General features: G+C 39.1%; 1 protein-coding gene across 1 annotated transcript in view; it reads left to right on the top strand.

The window, feature by feature from the left end:
- The window catches only part of KIF14 (kinesin family member 14), a 114,424-nt gene extending 96,646 nt beyond the window's left edge, over window positions 1-17,778 (top strand). Inside the window, exons 29-30 of the mRNA XM_037907233.2 lie at window positions 8,142-8,255; window positions 15,904-17,778. Coding sequence (XP_037763161.1) covers window positions 8,142-8,233 — 92 coding nt within the window. The 3' untranslated portion in view covers window positions 8,234-8,255; window positions 15,904-17,778. The remainder of the gene's footprint in view (window positions 1-8,141; window positions 8,256-15,903) is intronic.
- Window positions 17,779-20,569: the final 2,791 nt, after the last annotated feature.

Genomic DNA, 20,569 nt, shown 5'->3' with positions numbered 1-20,569 from the left:
ATTTGGTTTCTCAAGGAAAATACTCTGAGAAAGAAAACCTGCCCTTCACCCAATCTACTGGCACAAACTCTCTAAGAAGCAAACTCAGAAAATCCCAGAGCTGACCTAGGTACTAGCCTACATGAAAGTACTGATGCATGTGGCTGCAGGCTTCCTGATTTGGTGGACATAGAAATGTATGTGCTAGCCACAGCTAGCCCTCCTTCTGGTGGAGAAAGCCTTGAAAATAAATTGAACAATAGATTCTGAATTATTTTTACTGGGATGCATGAAAGCCATGTCCAAATGTCACTTGATCTTCATTCCGGATCAGTTTGTGGCTGTGGGGGAGCAATGGTAGTAGGGCTGTGGAGTTCTTTCGGCCTGCTACTGGCTGATGAGCCACGTCCGCTTAGCAGACACTGTGATCTCTGATCCCTAGGATGGGCATTGCAACAGAGGTGAGCATGGACTGAGTACAAGGCTCCTGTGTCTTAATTCTGGCTCTAACCTCCTCCGTGACTTGAATCAATTTAACCTTGCTGCCTTAATTTCCTAATCTGTGAATGCGATTAATACTTATCTGCCTCACTCGGGGGTTATGACAGTGTTTGAAAAGTGCCTTAGAAGTGCTGAAATTCACCAAAATGCACATTACAATTTTGGTGACGTGGGACCTAGCAACCCTAATGTCTCTGGCTTATTTGGATAACTGTCCGTTGCACAAGCTATTTTTCAACTGTGCACAGACCCCAACATGAACAGCTAGGCTCCCTTTCTTCTGCAGCAAAGGACAGTGAGGTGAGGTGGTAGTAGGAATTAAATTTGGCTGTACCCCAATGAATTATCTTCCTAAACCATTCCCAAATTCTATGGCCAGCCCATCACACGGTGCAGAATAAATGGTTATGTTGATAAGTGATTTTTTTCCCCACCGGCCCACCCAAAAGTCCTAACACGAGCACCAAATTTTGCCCTCGTGCCAAATGGATATCTGAAGACTTTAGCTCCTAGATATTAAGTTATATCTAATGAGCGAATGGCACATCCTTAAGGCAATGGTGCACATTAGGGACATGCACATTCACATTTTTAAACTGAAGCTGCTTTGGGTAATGGGAGAGCAGAAGAGAGTCTCATACCCTCAACACTAGTACAGTTTGTACTCAAAGGGCCAAATCCTGCCTGGGTTCACTTTTAGAGATATGCCAGGGCTGAATTTGGTCTTGTTTCAAATTAATTTAAATCAAATTTAGTGAAAATTTTCCTTCATTCTTGAACTCAGACCATCTTCTGGTTACATTTTAAGTCCTTGTAAGCAAGCTTCTTCAATGGAAATGCTGGTGACTCTTTAACCATAGAGGAAACGGTACAATAGCTGGTGTAAGTGGGGAAAGGACCCCCGCCCCACACACACACAAATTGGGATGTGGAGATGTCCAATTTGTAGAATCAGTGTGTCACTTCATTTGATACTTTAAAATTTTCCAGCATCAGAATCTAATCTGGATGAAGTACAGCAAGGAAAAATTTCGTTCCTAAGTTGCTTTATAAAGTGCCATAGAAACTGGAGTCTGAAAACACCTATTGAGCTAGATTTTCTAAGCAGGGTACACCTGTTGGGCCTACAAAACATTAAAGAACAAAAATCACTTAGATGTGTGGAAAGGTTCTTGCCCATGCAGCTCGGGTACTTGGGCTCACTGCTGTTTATTTATTAGTATTGTAGTCGTGCTTAGGAAGCCAAGTCAAGGGCCAGGACTCCATTGTGCTAGGTGCACAGATCAAAAAAAATTACCCCTGCTCCAAAGCGCTTATAAGCTAAATACCAGTTGGGCATGCAGAAATGCCTGTTTGGACATTTGCATTTTTGTAGAGGCCTGCTTTGAGAAGTTAGCCCATTTGTCTATCTTACCCATTCCAAGGAGGCTAGTTTCAGATGCGTTTTTAACTAGTCCAGTTTTAAGTGACATAGAAATGGGTTTCCAGTCTGTAAGAGATTACATTGCCTCTGGGGTCAAAGTAGGGAGGGGTGTGATTGAATAGGGTTGAGCACCAGTCCTGTAGTTGCAAGACCTGGATTCTATTCCTGGCACTTGCATTGACTTGTTCTGTTCTATTAAGGTTTCAGAGTAACAGCCGTGTTAGTCTATATTCGCAAAAAGAAAAGGAGTACTTGTGGCACCTTAGAGACTAACCAATTTATTTGAGCATAAGCTTTCGTGAGCTACAGCTCACTTCATCAGATGCATACGGTGGAAAATACAGATGATGTTCTTATACATACAAACCATGAAAAAATGGGTGTTTACCACTACAAAAGGTTTTCTCTCCCCCCACCCCACTCTCCTGTTGGTAATAGCTTATCTAAAGTGATCACTCTCTTTACAATGTGTATGATAATCAAGGTGGGCCATTTCCAGCACAAATCCAGGGTTTAACAAGAACATCTGAGGAACCGGGGGGGCGGGGTAGGAAAAAACAAGGGGAAATAGGTTACCTTGCATAATGACTTAGCCACTCCCAGTCTCTATTCAAGCCTAAGTTAATTGTATCCAATTTGCAAATGAATTCCAATTCAACAGTCTCTCGCTGGAGTCTGGTTTTGAAGTTTTTCTGTTGTAATATCGCAACTTTCATGTCTGTAATCGCGTGACCAGAGAGATTGAAGTGTTCTCCGACTGGTTTATGAATGTTATAATTCTTGACATCTGATTTGTGTCCATTTAGTCTTTTACGTAGAGACTGTCCAGTTTGACCAATGTACATGGCAGAGGGGCATTGCTGGCACATGAGGGCATATATCACATTGGTAGATGTGCAGGTGAACGAGCCTCTGATAGTGTGGCTGATGTTATTAGGCCCTGTGATGGTGTCCCCTGAATAGATATGTGGGCACAGTTGGCAACGGGCTTTGTTGCAAGGATAGGTTCCTGGGTTAGTGGTTCTGTTGTGTGGTATGTGATTGCTGGTGAGTATTCGCTTCAGGTTGGGGGGCTGTCTGTAGGCAAGGACTGGCCTGTCTCCCAAGATTTGTGAGAGTGTTGGGTCATCCTTCAGGATAGGTTGTAGATCCTTAATAATGCGTTGGAGGGGTTTTAGTTGGGGGCTGAAGGTGACGGCTAGTGGCGTTCTGTTGTTTTCTTTGTTAGGCCTGTCCTGTAGTAGGTGACTTCTGGGAACTCTTCTGGCTCTATCAATCTGTTTCTTCACTTCCGCAGGTGGGTATTGTAGTTGTAAGAATGCTTGATAGAGATCTTGTAGGTGTTTGTCTCTGTCTGAGGGGTTGGAGCAAATGCGGTTGTAACGCAGAGCTTGGCTGTAGACAATGGATCGTGTGGTGTGGTCAGGGTGAAAGCTGGAGGCATGTAGGTAGGAATAGCGGTCAGTAGGTTTCCGGTATAGGGTGGTGTTTATGTGACCATCGTTTATTAGCACCGTAGTGTCCAGGAAGTGGATCTCTTGTGTGGACTGGACCAGGCTGAGGTTGATGGTGGGATGGAAATTGTTGAAATCATGGTGGAATTCCTCAAGGGCTTCTTTTCCATGGGTCCAGATGATGAAGATGTCATCAATATAGCGCAAGTAGAGTAGGGGCGTTAGCGGACGAGAGTTGAGGAAGTGTTGTTCTAAGTCAGCCATAAAAATGTTGGCATACTGTGGGGCGATGCGGGTACTCATAGCAGTGCTGCTGATTTGAAGGTATACATTGTCCCCAAATGTAAAATAGTTATGGGTAAGGACAAAGTCACAAAGTTCAGCCACCAGGTTAGCCATGACATTATCGGGGATAGTCTTCTTGACGGCTTGTAGTCCATCTTTGTGTGGAATGTTGGTGTAGAGAGCTTCTACATCCATAGCGGCCAGGATGGTGTTATCAGGAAGATGACCGATGGATTGTAGTTGCCTCAGGAAGTCAGTGGTGTCTCGAAGGTAGCTGGGAGTGCTGGTAGCGTAGGGCCTGAGGAGGGAGTCTACATAGCCAGACAATCCTGCTGTCAGGGTGCCAATGCCTGAGATGATGGGGCGCCCAGGATTTCCAGGTTTATGGATCTTGGGTAGTGGATAGAATATCCCAGGTCGGAGTTCCAGGGGTGTGTCTGTGCGGATTTGATCTTGTGCTTTTTCAGGGAGTTTCTTGAGCAAATGCTGTAGTTTCTTTTGGTAACTCTCAGTGGGATCAGAGGGTAATGGCTTGTAGAAAGTGGTGTTGGAGAGCTGCCGAGCAGCCTCTTGTTCATATTCCGACCTATTCATGATGACGACAGCACCTTCTTTGTCAGCCTTTTTTATTATGATGTCAGAGTTGTTCCTGAGGCTGTGGATGGCGTTGTGTTCTGCACGGCTGAGGTTGTGGGGCAAGTGATGCTGCTTTTCCACAATTTCAGCCCGTGCTCATCGGCGGAAGCACTCTATGTAGAAGTCCAGTCTGCTGTCTTGACCTTCAGGAGGAGTCCACCTAGAATCCTTCTTTTTGTAGTGTTGGTAGGGAGGTCTCTGTGGATTACTATGTTGTTCAGAGGTGTGTTGGAAATATTCCTTGAGTCGGAGACGTCGAAAATAGGATTCTAGGTCACCACAGAACTGTATCATGTTTGTGGGGGTGGAGGGGCAGAAGGAGAAGCCCTGAGATAAGACAGCTGCTTCTGCAAATCATTTCAATAGTGCTGTGCCTCAGTTTTCCCATATGTAAGATGTGAATAATAAGTTATCCATCTTTCTGTCAAGTTCACTGAGGAGGTTGTGAAGGCTAGGACTATAACAGGATTTAAAACAGAACTGGATAAATTCATGGAGGTTAAGTCCATTAAGGGCTATTAGCCAGGATGGGTAAGGAATGGTGTTCCTAGCCTGTTTGTCAGAGGGTGGAGATGGATGGCAGGAGAGAGATCTCTTGATCATTCCCTGTTAGGTTCACTCCCTCTGGGGCACATGGCATTGGCCACTGTCGGCAGACAGGATACTGGGCTGGATGGACCTTTGTTCTGACCCAGTATGGCCATTCTTATGTTCTTATGTTATGTTCTTTGATCTACAGTTGAAAAGTGCTATTTAAATTTCAAGTGCCTATTTATTGATTTATTTATTACTCTCCAGTAAGGAAATCTCATTTAACTTTCAAAAGTTTCTAGACCTGTACTATTCCAGATCAGTAAGCTTTTTTTTTATTTATTTTAGCAGGAAGATAACTTTTTAAAAATTTTGGGGGGTTTGAATATTTCTTAAATGAGTTTTTGTAAACTCTTTTGTTGGATTAGTTTGTTTGTTTGGTTTTTAGAGCTGCTACAATAAATACCCTATAAACAAAGCCCCGATTCTGCAATGAACAGCACGTGGGCAAGGAGCTGTGCCAACATGGAGCTATCCCTGATGCCAATATGGCTCCAGGCAGGCCTAGCTGTCCACTCACATGTAATCAATTTTAGTATTGGGGCCTTAAAACAATTCAACATCTGGCCTCTTGTAAGGGAGATGGTAACTTCATGTTAGTCATTTCTAGTCAGTGCTTTCTAGCAAGAGACAGAGTCCTCTGTCTGCATTATTTGAGAACTTTATAAAAGTTGCTGAATGTAAATGAAAATGATGCTTAGCTTTGAGCAGTGGTACCATACAAGTAAATTGGTTATTTTTTGTTTTGATGGTGTATGTGTTCTCAGAAGTTAGTTTACTTTGTTTTAGACTCTGCTTTATATTTGGATGTCTTGCTTTTTAAAACTGTTATTAAAAATGAAAAAATATTGAACAGAGGTTTTTCCTCTGAAGTAACCCTATTTTCAAACTGATGAATCTGAAGGATCGACAGAAGAAAAGAAATTGAGTTACATGTTAATACAGCAGGTGACTTATTCACTACAAGTTTTAATATACGATATTAAATTTTAATGTTGGAGACTTTATGACAACATTAAAGAACATGTTATTTCCTAAAATGACTGAAATAAAATACTATATGTATTTTCATGTAGAAGAAGGCAGGTAAATTGTTACACATTTGGTCACTGAGTCCCTTTTGAAGTAGAAGCAGCTGCATGGAAAAGCCTTTTCTTTTTACAGGTGTTACAAAAATTAAGACATACAAACCTATATTGTTTATGGTTGCTTAAATCAAGCAGAGGGCCAGTTTAAGAGAGACAGAAAACAAGGTTGGCTTTTAGTTCATAAGAAGTGATGTAACACAAAGCTTAATTTGACAATGATTTATAATGGTTAAACTTTGTAAATTGCCTTGAGATATAGAAAGGACGTGTATCATTAACTTGGGCTTGACAAGTTAGAACTCATGGGAGTGAGTTCAGAAGGGAAAAAGAGACACATACTCCACCCTTGAGTTTGCATAGACCAGAGGAATCCCTACTGATTATTTCCAATTTTCCTGGGAAAGAGTCCTAATAGATTCCATAGTGAAGGTTTTTGGTTTCATGTGCTTCTCCTCATTTTGCATTCATGGTATTACTTCCGGAAAGCAAGTGAAAATATTGTTTTCAAAGACCTCATACAGAAGCTTTTTTTAATATATATAAATACCCAATTAGGGTAATTTATTGACGTCCTCTACCTCCACTGTAAGTGATTTTAAAAAGAATTAGTTGTGGAATTTTTTTTTTTTTTTTTATTTTGCTTTTCAAAAATATTTGGGAGTCCCCAAGGTTAGCAACACTTCAGCTTTGCTGCATAAGAAAGTGGTGCCATTTAACTTCTTTTCAATAAAACACACAGGTAATTGACAGATTGAAAGGAAATGATTTACTCTGCTCCCCTCCCCAAATATGTACATTTCTTGGGTTCTACTCCAGTGTAAGAAAAAGCTGCTAGTAAAAGATGTTGCTGTTCTCTAGTCTTTGTTGTATTCAAAGATAGAATGACGTGTGGAATCACTTTTTCTCATACACATTTTGTTTATTCTATTTTTAATGTATAACCACAGACAAATTTAGTTGCAATCAGATAGGACTGTTGTGTGCCCCTAAAAGGGGTGTGCTTGAAATGTGGACCAGACAAGTGTTTATGGTGTAAAAATCAACACAGTGGGGCATTTTCTCCTCCTGAGGTGCATATATAACTGCCATTAACATTAATGAGAATTATGGAAATATAGCTAAAGAAGGCTATAGCCCAATGTATATACTGCATACAGGATATTAACATCCCAGAGGACCTATGCACATTCCTCTACACATTAGAGTCCAGAGATACACAAAAGAGTATCCAGGACCATGACACTTCTTTTGTTAAATCTGACAGAATTCTGCTTTGACTGTAATTAGAGCCTTTTGACAAGCCAGTCTTTATGCCCTTGTTGCAGTAGGTTAGATGTTTGTTGATAGGAGTACATGTAATCAGCAGTAGTTGCTAAACATGAATTGAAAGTTTAAAAAAAAAAAGTTTCCTGATGTGATGTTTTACCTTCTATGTTAAATTTAATATTAGCAAGTATTTTAACTTTGGGGTGGAATTTCTTTTTCTGTTTTTCCGGGATCTGAATTTTGGCCTCATTTTGCTTATACGCTGAAATTTATCTTCAGAAAATCAATTGAGTGCTCTGAATTCTTTATTTAGTAGCTATCACTTAGACAGCTACTTGGTTTAAGATATATTCCAAAATGTGAAGGAAGTATTTTAGCTGGAGATAATGATACTTGACAATATCTGTGCTGCAGGAGGAGATGAAATCACTATATTTAGAAAATAATATTTTTGCTACATATTCAGGTTAAGTGTGTGCACATCCTGGTAGCTGGAACATCTGTTTCTATAGCTTGTTGTTCCTCTTGGCTGCTTTTCAATTGGATTTCCTCAAGCAGGTCCAAAGCTTGTCACCTTAGCCAGGGTCTGTTAACTATCACCACTGGCCCCACATTAAGTAGGAGGTTCAGGGCTAAGCTAATAACTCTCCTGCCTTTCTGACTGATCACAGTGATTCTCACTGTGGATACTTATCATGCTGGGCTCCTTTGGGAGGGTTATCTTCTTTGTCTATACTTCTGGGTGGAATTGTTTTTGTTTTCCCTCATTCCTAGGGTTACATATGAAAATATTGAGAGCATTGTTGCTTTTATGAAGCAGCTGTTTGATCGTTGTCCATTGTTTTCCCCATCACGAGGATCTAAAATAACACTGTATTTTACATCTACATTGCTTATTTCTTTTTATCCTGGGCACAGGTATAGCTGCTTATTCTGAGAGGAGAGACTGTAACCAGAAGCACATTGCAGGGTGGCATCATGAGCAGTCCTTCGTAACTCTCATTTCATAGAAACCCTGACTCCAATTTCATGGTAAGTTTACAGGTGAACTGACTTTGATGGTCTTGGCTTAAGTAGACAATGGCACACGTTATTTTATTAAGTCTTGCATAATTTGGCGGGCTTGACTTTGTCAATGCTCCCTGTTTAACTAGTTAACAGAGCTCAAATCTGAAGGCTGAGGGAGGAAAACTGATGCATGAAGAAATGGAAACTTTTCACCAATGTATGAAGGAAGACTATGAATCAGGTGCCCTGGTCCTTCCAAGCTATAGGCCTGATCCAAAGCCCATTGAAGTCAATGGAACAACTCCATTGGAACAGGTCCAAAGTGAACAGGTTACTCTTGTCATTCCCTAAGTGACTTCTCAGAAGCCGCTCTTGCCACTATTGCAGCACTGCTCTGTGGAGTGACCAACCAGTGGTGCTGGTTAGTCCATGCGGCTTCTAGAGCAGATGCGCATCATCAGGAAAGAACAAAACACATGAGGAACAAATCTTACGTAGTTCCCCTCTGTTATGTTTATTTTTTTGTTAAGACTTATCTGTGTGTTTGGTCATATAAGTTGGGGCAAAGACCTGTCCTTTTTCTTTTTTTAATGTGTTTGCAAAGTGCTATGCACACCTATAGCAACAGAGAAATAATAAATCTGACATTCACCCAGACAAGCAGACTATGTCAATTAGTGAGTTTTCAAACAGAATAAACAAAGACTTTCTTAAAAAAAAAAAAATCCCAGATCCCACAAAACTTCTTTCCGCTTAAAGATCATAACAAGTTACAAACAAAAGAGCTAATTAGTGTTGTGGTCTGTCAAGGCAATTTGTTGACTATATTACTCCTTTTGGTAACTCTCTGCCTTCTGTTAATTTACAATGTTAATTATATCCCTCCATCTTATGAGTCTGGTAGAGAAGTAGTTCTACCAAAGGGGTTGAAGTGTACTGTGCATCGGCCTGCAGCAGATTATAACCTGTGCTTGAAGGTAGTGATAAACTGAGTGTGCTATCTCACTGTTACCATCTACAAGGGGGAGGAGATTCTGTGTCTGAGCAGGGCAAATGAAACAGGCTTTCTAGTCAACCTTCAGAGTGAAGTGGAAAATATCCTAATGTGAAATTGGTCCAGAGAAGATTGGGTGTATGAGGGAAGAAATTTGGGAGACATTAATTTGATGAGGAGTACTTGTGGCACCTTAGAGACTAACCAATTTATCTGAGCATAAGCTTTCGTGAGCTACAGCTCACTTCATCGGATGCATTCAGTGGAAAATACAGTGAGGAGATTTATATACACACAGAACATGAAAAAATGGGTGTTTATCATGCTCACTGTAAGGAGAGTGATCACTTAAGATGAGCTATTACCAGCAGGAGAGTGGGGGGGGGGGAGGGGAGAAAACCCTTTGTAGTGATAATCAAGGTGGGCCATTTCCAGCAGTTAACAAGAACGTCTGAGGAACAGTGGGGGGGAGGGAAATAAACAAGGGGAAGTAGTTTTACTTTGTGTAATGACTCAACCACTCCCAGTCTCTATTCAAGCCTAAGTTAATTGTATCCAATTTGCAAATTAATTCCAATTCAGCAGTCTCTCGTTGAAGTCTGTTTCTGAAGTCTTTTTGTTGAAGAATAGCCACTTTTAGGTCAGAAATCGAGTGACCAGAGAGATTGAAGTGTTCTCCGACTGGTTTTTGAATGTTATAATTCTTGATATCTGATTTGTGTCCATTTAGTCTTTTACATAGAGACTGTCCAATTTGACCAATGTACATGGCAGAGGGACATTGCTGGCACATGATGGCATATATCACATTGGTAGATGTGCAGGTGAATGAGCCTCTGATAGTGTGGCTGATGTGATTAGGCTCTGTGATGGTGTCCCCTGAATAGATATGTGGACACAGTTGGCAATGGGCTTTGTTGCAAGGATAGGTTCCTGGAAGCCCGTTTGAAATGGACATTTTGACATTTTCAGAACTTTTACCTAGTTTTCTTCAAAAATGAAATTCTGGACAAATCTGCCCAATTTCACAACATGTTTAGATTTTAATGGAACTGCATATTCCGATGGAATTTGTTTCAGTTGAAGTTTCTCCAGCCAGAATGTTACAATTGCAGTCAGTGTCTCTGAACATATTTGGGGTTTCATTGCGCTAAAGGCTTTAGGAAGACGGGGTCCTGGCCCCAATCTTGCAACTGCTTAAGCATATGTGTAACTTCCCACATGGGAGTAGCCCCGTTGACTTCAATTGGAGATGAGACAGCATCTTCCACATGTTTGTACAGCCCTTGGCACAATGGAACTACTTCCTTGAGTAATGTTGCTCACAGACTTAAGTATTTACAGGACTGGGGCCTAAGAAATGCAGTAGTGCCCATGAGAGTCTACAGAAGCACTTTTCTCCCCCTCTTCTTTCAGTTTTATTCTCCTAACATGTTACTTTGGGATAAGGCCCTAAATGTAACCCAAAACTCAGTATAAACAATGACACTGAAATGTGGCAGCTAAGTGGATAGTGCTAGGGCTCAATCCTGCCTGTTGGTGAGTGCCTCCTATCTCTCTCTCTCCAATAGGCCAATCACTGTGGTGCCTCAGCACTGAGGAATTTTGTGCTCTGAGGGCTTCTGTAAGATTTAAAGCTGGGAGCATTACCATCTCCTAAGTGACAATTACAGCTTTGGACCAAGAAGCCAACCCTGCTCACTTCCCTCAACTCCCATTGGCTTCAATAAGAGGCAAAGTTGCTTGGCACCTTGCAGGATTGTTTCCCTGGTGCACAGCTATGGGGAGGATGTAAATTTTGGCCAAGGACTCTGGGGCAAACCCAGCTCTGAACAGAATACCATGGGATCTTTAATGTATATGCAAAGGAGACATGCCCACAGTATTTTGAGGATTTCTCTGAGAGCCACCCATAGAAAACTCAGTTTATCTGTCTTGGGGAAAACAAAAAGCTGAGGGGACCTTTCTGGGGTTTGACCTCTGGCCCTTGGGCAGACACTCCCAACCTGTAGGGCACACCTGCTTCTCCGTGCCATCCCAAGCCCTGTGTCCTCTCCCTTCCACTACATGGTGCTACGTGGCACAGCTCCCTGAACACTCTATGGCTATTGCTGGGAAGGAGAGGGACAAGAGGCTGTACGGCAGCTTTCCAGAAGCTGGGAATGGGCAACGGGATGGATCACTTGATCATTACCTGTTCTGTTCATTCGCTCTGAGGCACCTGGCATTGGCCACTGTTGGAAGACAAGATGCTGGGCTAGATGGACCTTTGGTCTGACCCAATATGGCCATTATTATGTTCTTATGTTATGTAATAGCTATGCTTCTAAAAGGGGAGCTGCAGGAGAGAAGAGCATCCCCATTGGAGTGCGGCGATATTGATGGGGATAACAGCCAAATTCTGAGTGGGGGGAGTGGCCCGACAAATAAATGTCTCTGAAGTGGGGGCAGATACAGCAGGGGGCAATAGTAGACTGCTAGGACAGCACGGGACATGGACAGTGAGAGAAGGGGCGGGAATAATGGAGAGAAGAGTGCTCAGGGGAAGAGGCTATTGGAGAGAAAGCAAGAATAGAATACGGAGAGCAACATTTAAGAAATGAGACAGGTAAAAAGAAAAATGAGAAGGGGATGGGGGGGGAAAGCTGTGAAAAAATGGGCAAAAAAACCCCCAACATGTGAGACATGGCAACTGTGTTAGTGCAGCCCAGCTGCTGCTATGTAACATGGCACAAGTGGAGAGTGGGAGCTGTTGTTCTAAGGAGCCAGATTCCAGTGCTGACTGAAACAAAGTAGAATTTAAGGGGCAGGGGGTGGGTAAGAGGGAAATCCTATTTAATTTTTTCCTTTAAATTAGAAGACTAAAAATGAAGAAATATTGTGCAGAGTATTAAAAAGTTGCAACCCATATCAGAAAAGAAATCAAGTTCTATTTTAACTCTTTCTGAGCCTGTTCTGAATCCTTTTGAATCAGGATAACAATCTATTTGGATCAGGCACTGCACAGAAATGGAATTTTTTTTTTCCTTTTAGAAACTTGCTGGAGAGTTGGGGCCAAACTCAGACTTGGTGCAATGGGTGCATCTCCATTTAAATCACTGGGATTTCACCCTCTAATATTGGGTTTGGATTTGGATGTTTGAGGCTGGGAAGCTTGTATTTCTTTTGCATTCTCTTAGGTGATCTATGGACTTAAAATAAATCTAGTTTAGTGGGCTAGATAGTACATTTAAAAACTAATAATAATGAAAACTAAGCGAATGGAACATGCTCTTACTGATGCTATTTCCTTTGTGCAATTGTTTGTCTTTTAATTTAAACATACAAAATACTGAAAATATGTTCAGAATAAAATACTAGGTTTATTTGTACCTACTCTATAGATGTCTATGCATTTGTGTCTCTGATCATGTAGAGGAAAGAAAGGAAGGGGAATAGGGATGAAAAGAAAAAAGAGAGAGCAAGAAAAGTTATTAATAGGTCTGTAATGGTATGAAGTTTATTCTAGGGGTGAGGTAAAACTTAATGGTTCATAAATAGCAAATTCATTATGTTTTTAATACTCAGGTTATATTAACACCATATAACATCTTTATGGTACCATTAGTACCGTTTAATCCCAACCTCAATTTGGAAATAAATATTTCCAAATCTTTTTCATGGAACAATTGGCCAAATAAATTTTAAAAAAAATTATTTGATTAGTGCATGGTTGGTTAGATCATAAACAGACTTATAAATGTTTTATGTCAGCTGTTACACAGAGTTCTTAAATGTTAACAAATTAATTTATTTTAAAGGCCATATCAAGGTGAAAACACCCAGGGCCCTAGGCAGCAGGACAATACATCACACAGCCATTTCTCATTCAGTCACAGTAATGGCAGAGGATATGTTAAGACATAAAACGTGATATGGTTTGTTAAATATTCATTTATAATTTGCATTCATTATTAAATCATGTGTTAGAACTAATCTTTAATCTTAAATACATAATATGTCGTAAAGCTTATTTGAAAACATAACTATAAATATTTAATGTTGTTCGTGTTGCTTTTTAAAGGTTGACTAGAATACACCAAAATACTTGTTTGTTAATGCTATTTAATTATTCCAAAGAGATTTGATCTGCATTGATGTTGATTTCAATAATTCATTTCCGCCTTTAGGTCAATATAAAATAAATACCTGTTTGGGGAGACAACCTAGTCTATGATTAATGGTAATTTAGCTCCCCAAACACTCCATAGCAATACTGTCACTCACTGCAGGACACTGAGAAGGCTTCAGACAATATTTCCAAGGCTCATTTCATACTGGTCTGTAATAGTTTGCATGATGACAACAAGCAAGCATGCTTTTCTAAACATATTGTTGTGGATGTTGGAGGTTTTCGGTTTAAATTGTTAAAACTGTGCTGTTGAGATGGGATGGATTACAAAGTCATGTTCACTATTAGGAAGTACACCTGTGTAACCTAATACTTGCTGAGGTCTCTTAGAACTGCTATTCAATTTGTATTTTGTAAACTAAAAAGTAAAGGCTGCATGAGAAAACTGAATGTGACAGAGGAGTGATTTGTATTATAGGAGACTGGGAGCTACCCAATGATCCATGTAAAAACAGTTCATTAAAATGTTTATGTGCTTGGCTGGTTAATGCAAAGAAAGCTTTACTGCAGTCTTATAAAACCTTGGTAACTTCAGGTTGAAGTCAAATCAATGCATTCGTAATCATTCAGAGACATGCTCAATCTGGGGTAAGAATTTTTGAGAAAGGTACAAGAGACCGTGCATCATCTTTGCTTTGTGTCATTTTTCTTTTACCAAATTAAAATGTGCACGACTATTTTGTTTCTCACAAATAGCTGTTTTCAGCTCTTCACCAGAGCTTCAAATTCTGATGAACAAGCCCCCAAGCTAGCTGTTGTTTGTCCAATAGGTCGATCGCAAAGAGTGAGTTGAAAGTCACATCAATGAGCTGTTGAACCAGTTGAAAGTATCATACCTGCTTCTGGCAAAGGAGCTGCTAAAACCATAAGATAACCTCAGCCCTATCCTACAATTTATTTATTGTGATGAGACGTTCAAATCCAACAGGGAAAAGGCAACAATAGCACAGCATGGTTACATTCTGCCAAAATAAGCTAAACAGATACTGCAGCAATCCATCCTGGATTACAAAGGCACCAGCCATGCAAAAATGTCAAATGCCCAATGCCCAGTTCCAGAATGGATCATATTAACTCTACTGCCCAAGTTACAGTACACAAACAAAAGTCAGTCCTGGGATTTCAAGTACAATAGTAAGAGAGTTTCCTAGCTTGCAATCAAAACAATTCTGGTGAGGGAAGGTGGGGGTCTGATTTCAGTGCTGGCCCCCAAAATTTGACACTTAGGCTGATTTTTACAATTTGCAATCATTTGCTCTGCAGCACTAGCTGAAATTGAGGTTGCATGAAATAGAGGAAATAGGACATCCTCTTTGAAATACCTCAGCAGAAAAGCAGTAAAATTGAAACTTATCGGTAATCTCCAAGGCATTTGGCATAATAAGTGAGAAAAGAGACCTCTAAAAAGGTCTTTGGTCAGAAAAAACATAGTTTCTAACTGGCTGCCATCTCTCCTCATCATTCTGAAGAACATGAACTATCAATTTCCCTATAAGATGAAGGGGATGTAAAGAAGTGGTTTAGCATCCTATACATTATCTCATTTTTATGATTACAAATAGAGCACTTATGTGTATTGACCCGTATCTCATACCAGCCATCAGTAGCCAGATCCAGACTTATCCCATTGTTCCAGCATTGGATTAGGCCCTAAAGTGAGATCAGGACCAAATTTATCTAATGTGATCACTTGATTGTGACATTTTTGTTATTGGCACTTGTCTCCCATTCTCTCAGATATTCAAGCCTTGCCCATGCATACATACAACAGTGGAGTATCTTGGAGCACCAACTGAGCAAATGTCAATACTTTTTCATAAGTGTCGGCTGAGGGAACTCTCTCTATTGAATTTAATTAAGTCTCCTCTTTACTTGCAAGCTTAAAAAAAGAAAACAGTTTGCTCCCCATATGGGTTTCCCCAACTTTCAGCTATAATTGTTAAGTTTAAATGACCCTCAGTTCTGCAGCATATCAACTTGATGTGTATAATTGATAGCCAAACATTTTTTACAGCCTGTTAAATGGTGAGGCTAAAATATAATATATATAATGTTGATTAAAAGTGCTTTTGTAAAAAGGGGTCAGAGACATTACCTAGTTAAAAGAAAGTGTGAGCTCTGTTGTTGTACTTTTAACCTGTATGCTTTCAGTTTCCATAATGGATACCACATGTCCACTCTAAGCACTTCTTGTCAAGTTTCAGACTGCAAATGTTAAATACATTTGGAATACAACACACTTATGGTGAGGACACTGTGCAGAGTGCTCAGCAATGTAGATTGCTGGTATTATAATAGTGACTATGAAAAAATAATTTAAATGACCACAGTAGTTTGTAATTGTATGGTAAAATATAAAAATTTTAGGTGTAAAACAGTGCAGAGTAACAGCAAATCTGAAATGGATTAAAACAGACATTCAAATGATAATTGCCATGTAATTTTATTTTGGTTATAATTTGTGGTGTTATTTTTATAACTGACATGATACATAATATGTTTTTCAGGGTTCTGTGATAGCGAACCAACAAATGGAATCTGTCACAAAGTATTTGCAACTCCCCTTAGTGAAGAAGGTTGTAATGTTGTTAAAGTACAAGCACAGACTGAAAAATTCTCAGCATATACATTGATGAAATATTTTCCTAACAATGTAATGACTACAGACATCTGCAGTATAACAACTTCTTTTGCCGTCTTCTAAAAAAATATCCTTTTGTTCTCATAACTAGTGGATGCAGTGCGCAAGGATTTTTTCAGTAAATCTTTTTTTAATATGCTGAAAGCTGCTAAAGACTCATTTAAAAAAAAAAAAAAATCTATACAACTCATACAACATGGGCTCTAACAGTGCCAGCCTCCCCATGGTGCCCTGTCAAAGTAACTCAGCCCTAAACTAGAGGGGCCAACTAAAATATTAGTTAAGCCATTGGTCTTTCTGGGTCCAGTTAAGAAGGATGATTACTGTGATGTGTACACATGTCTGTTGGGAACTGGACATAGACCAACAAATTATTTATTGTAGACTACTGAAGAGCCATCAGATTAGTAACAACTTTCAGTCACTGCCAGTCTGGACTGAATTTGAAATAGTGGTATAGGGGTGAAAAGTCCATATTTCATTTAACAATTCCTTGATGCATCCAGTTCCTCTGTTAGACCACTCAAGAGTCAGTATCCCAAACAGAAAAGCTTCAAGACCTTGAATACAAGGATAAGAGTTTACTAGTTAGTATAGCAGCATCATTGTGTTGGGTCGCTAAAAATACATTGTTTCTTAGAACATATCTTTCCTTTAAAATTGCACATTTGCATAAGATTTTTTTAAATTTTTAATTCTTTGGAGAAATACTGATTCAATTTATATTTCCATGTACCTATACAATTTTGAGTACAGATTTCTTTTATTTCCATATATAAATTGTTGTAAACAGGATTAGAATATTTTTGGTGAGAGGAGTTTTGTGATTAGTATGACTGGTTGGCCATTTTTTAATTGATAAAGTCATCTAACAAAAATATATACCCGGGACCTAATATCCCATATTTAGATAGTCAATACTAGATTAGGACTATTGATTTAAAACTTTAACAGTAAAGATTTAAGTTCACTTTTATAATGCTAGGTAACCTATTTTCCATGTAGAGGAAATTAAAATTCTGATTACTTAATGTGGTTCCAGTGTTTTCTCCCCATATCTGCATCTTTAACACAGTATGGAAAACAATTTTTATAGATAAACAGATGTAATTCAAAATAAAACATTCACTATTCACCTATTAATTACTATATAGAGAGTGCCATAGGTGTGCCTGGCACTTTACAGATGTATAAAAAGGAAAAATTAGATAAATAACCCAGCAAATAATTCCCCTTATGGTAAGAATATGGCAGGAAGTCTGACAACAGTAAATGATAGGTAGTGAATACTTCTCTTGAAGGGGTGTCTTTTTCATTATTATTTTTTTAATTTCACAGAAAACTGATCATGTAGGTCCCAGATCACTTTTCTCCTTTGTTTATTCTGTGTTATTTTGGCACTCTCACTCACTGGAAATTAGCTGTGATTCTGTCTGAATAATTTTCATCTCAGAAGCTTATTAACTCAGAAATGTTTGAGAGAGATTTTATTTAAGAATGCACAACAACGCTGAAGTTAGAAATGGTTTGTCTTTTTTTTCTCTTCACGACTAGCCCATGTCTATTCTCTATGAAATTGATGTCAAAAAAGTATTATATATTTTCAGTGGGAAATAGAAGGCTGCCCTCTACTATCCTTGTCAGGACGTCGTATCCCTTTAATCATACTTTTCATTTCAGTACATTGAAATTTCCGTTACCAAGGACAACATCATAAATAAAAGTGTTTGTGAAATTTTTACCTGCAGCTTCCTAACTTTGTGCATTAAGCATGAGACTAGCAGAGAGGTGGTCAAATGTGAAAATTTATAATCATTTATTACGTACGGCTGAAGCGAGAAGGGAATAAAAGCGTGAAGGCATACATCTATAAACTGGAGCAGAAAAGCTTAAATGAAAAGTAAAGTGAATTTCTGTGTCTTGTCATAAAGTAATGAGAAGCTAGAGCTTTTATTCATAGCAACCCAAGATGCATTTACTCTCAATCTAGCTTTAGCAGTAAATGCTTCCCTGATGTATTGCTTTGGATTTACAAAGAAATATTTGTGCTCTACATAATAGTATAGTTAGGAGAATTACTGCATGGTTGAGAAGATTCTATAAAGGTTTATAGCTGGTGGTGTTACTGTAATTTAATCACAATGTAGCTAATGTAGTACTTTAATATCACAGGTTACTTTTTTATTTAACGTTTATTAGTTACTGACAGAGTCAATCATCACTACATCATAAACAAATCACAGAGAATTCCATAGGACCTCTAAAATTCCAGAACAGACATATTGTAGCTCTTTTATACAACATGTCCATAATGAGTTAACCATCAAATTATTATTTAACTGGGTAATCATACAAGTCAAGGTTCTTGTTCTCAGTCCATCAGCCAAAGATGATGCTGTGGACATTTCATGTCATGAATACAATTAGTATTGCATATTGTGTACACATACAAGAAATAAGTCATCAATCCATTACCAGTAACACTGGGAGATGAGTTCCCAAGAATATTCAGAGCACTCAAGTAAAGATTGCTATGTACACTACAGTCCCATTGTACCCTGTTTACCTACACAGGTCAACAATTATGCTTCCTCACTCTAGCCTACTTTCTTTCAACACTATGCTGGGTTTATATTTCAAGGAGGGTAAATGTAGCTATAAGTACACAACATCCATCTTTGATGTTCCAAAGGGAATATAATTTTGTGCTGCAAATGCTAGAATTTGGATATCTAATAACAAAATGCTCCATATACCCATAGATCAGGCAGTTAAATGTCTAAATTCAAATTTAGGCAGAAATAATGAGTCACAATATTGTACCTACAGTTGATCAAGGATCCAAAATTAGAAGCCGGTTTGAAGACCCTTTGAAAATGTTGCCCTTTTTGTGTAAATATTGCATGAGAAAGGAAGGATTGAGAATTCTATCACCAGCCCAAAAGGTTAAATTTTATTCCTCTCATACAATCGGATTATTTAATTTTAATTTTTTTCATTAGCTTTTCAATACTTTCTAGCTGTAGCAGAATGACTAATCACCATCACCAGAATGCCTTATGGATTATCATACAGTAGCAGTAAACCACACAAAGACCCACAGGCTGTTGGCATATATCCTGGCTTCATTGTCAAGAAAAACCTGAAGACCAAGTGGCTTCAGCTGCCTGAAAGGTTTATCAATAAGTCTACTGGTACACATCCTAGTATGGCTGATTGCTATTAGAATATGTCTCTTCAAATTAAAATTTCATGCAGTATAGTCTTCCACTATAAAAAATGGTTCACAGAAGAAAGATTAGAGAAAATAGTAGTGGAAAGGATATGAATGCTATTTGCCTACTGTTTTAAATATATATTTTTTTCTAACCATTTTCTTTAGAGGTTCTCTGGCCTACTTGGACCCTTTTTTTGATTAAATCAAATTTGGCTTTAAAGGGATACTATCAACTTTATTTTTTTTTAATTGACCTAGTTTTTTTTTTTAAATCCAGTTTTAGATAGAGTACCTTTTAAATACTATTCCCGAAAACTATTTTTTTAAAAAAACCCTACTTTAAAAAATGCATAAGGGTTTTTCCGCTTCTTTGATGTTTATAGGGGCCTGTCAGCACGAGAGAACTGGAATCACTAATATTTGGATCATGTAACTACTCCACTCCTGTGCCCATGTGGATCCCGATGGGAAAAGGGCTAGAGACTCTTTAAAATACAGTAACAAGTAATAACTTGAATTACGATAACTGAAAGAAGTCAGTGAGAAACAATGTTTGTCTTTTTTTGGTTTTACTTTGTACCTTTGACAGCACTTTATGTATAGTCAGTTTCAGTGCTCCCCTGCATAGTCAGCTAAGCCCCAGTACAGCAAGTCATACGGCATGGGTTGACTTCTATGGCTGTGTGGAGCGCCACTTACTTTTAGACAGAAGTGTGATTTCTTTTTTCAAGCTGTCATTGTCCTTTTTAAGTGTATTTTTCTCTTTTAGTTAGGCTAACAATGGCAGAGCTGCAATCACAAACCACTACCTCAAGCTGAGGGTTTAATATTTACCACATGAAGTCAACCAATACCTTACTTTTTCAAATTTCCTATTGATAGCTAATACTTCCTTTTGGACAGTGTAGAATCATTTTCTTTTCATGATCGGCCTTTTAGCATTCATCTTGTTGTCTAAGACTGATAACATTTCTGACATCTTAACCCAGCTGTGATCTACCCCTTTTATCCTGCACCCATCTGAGCACCCTGATGCAGTTCCCTACTTCACCATCATCACCTTTCTTCCTTTCTTGTCGTCTGACCATCTTCTTTACCTTTGTCTCCTCCTTTCTCCTCCTGTCTTCTGAGCTCTCCCTTGTACTCCTTAGTATGTGAGGTCTCTTAATGTTGCCCCTGCTACAAGGCACCCACGGAGTGATGATTTTCCCCTCTTGTTAACCATGAGAAGACTATTTTGGGTGGTGTCCTTGTACCAGGCGATGGGATAGACTGTTGGAAACAATGTTTCATGACAGTTGTCCAAGGATGGGGT

This window comes from Chelonia mydas, chromosome 8 (genome assembly GCF_015237465.2).
Source record: "Chelonia mydas isolate rCheMyd1 chromosome 8, rCheMyd1.pri.v2, whole genome shotgun sequence".
Taxonomy (NCBI): Eukaryota; Metazoa; Chordata; order Testudines; family Cheloniidae; genus Chelonia; species Chelonia mydas.
The sequence above is the reverse complement of the archived record's forward strand: the minus strand, read 5'-3'. Positions and strand labels throughout refer to the sequence as shown.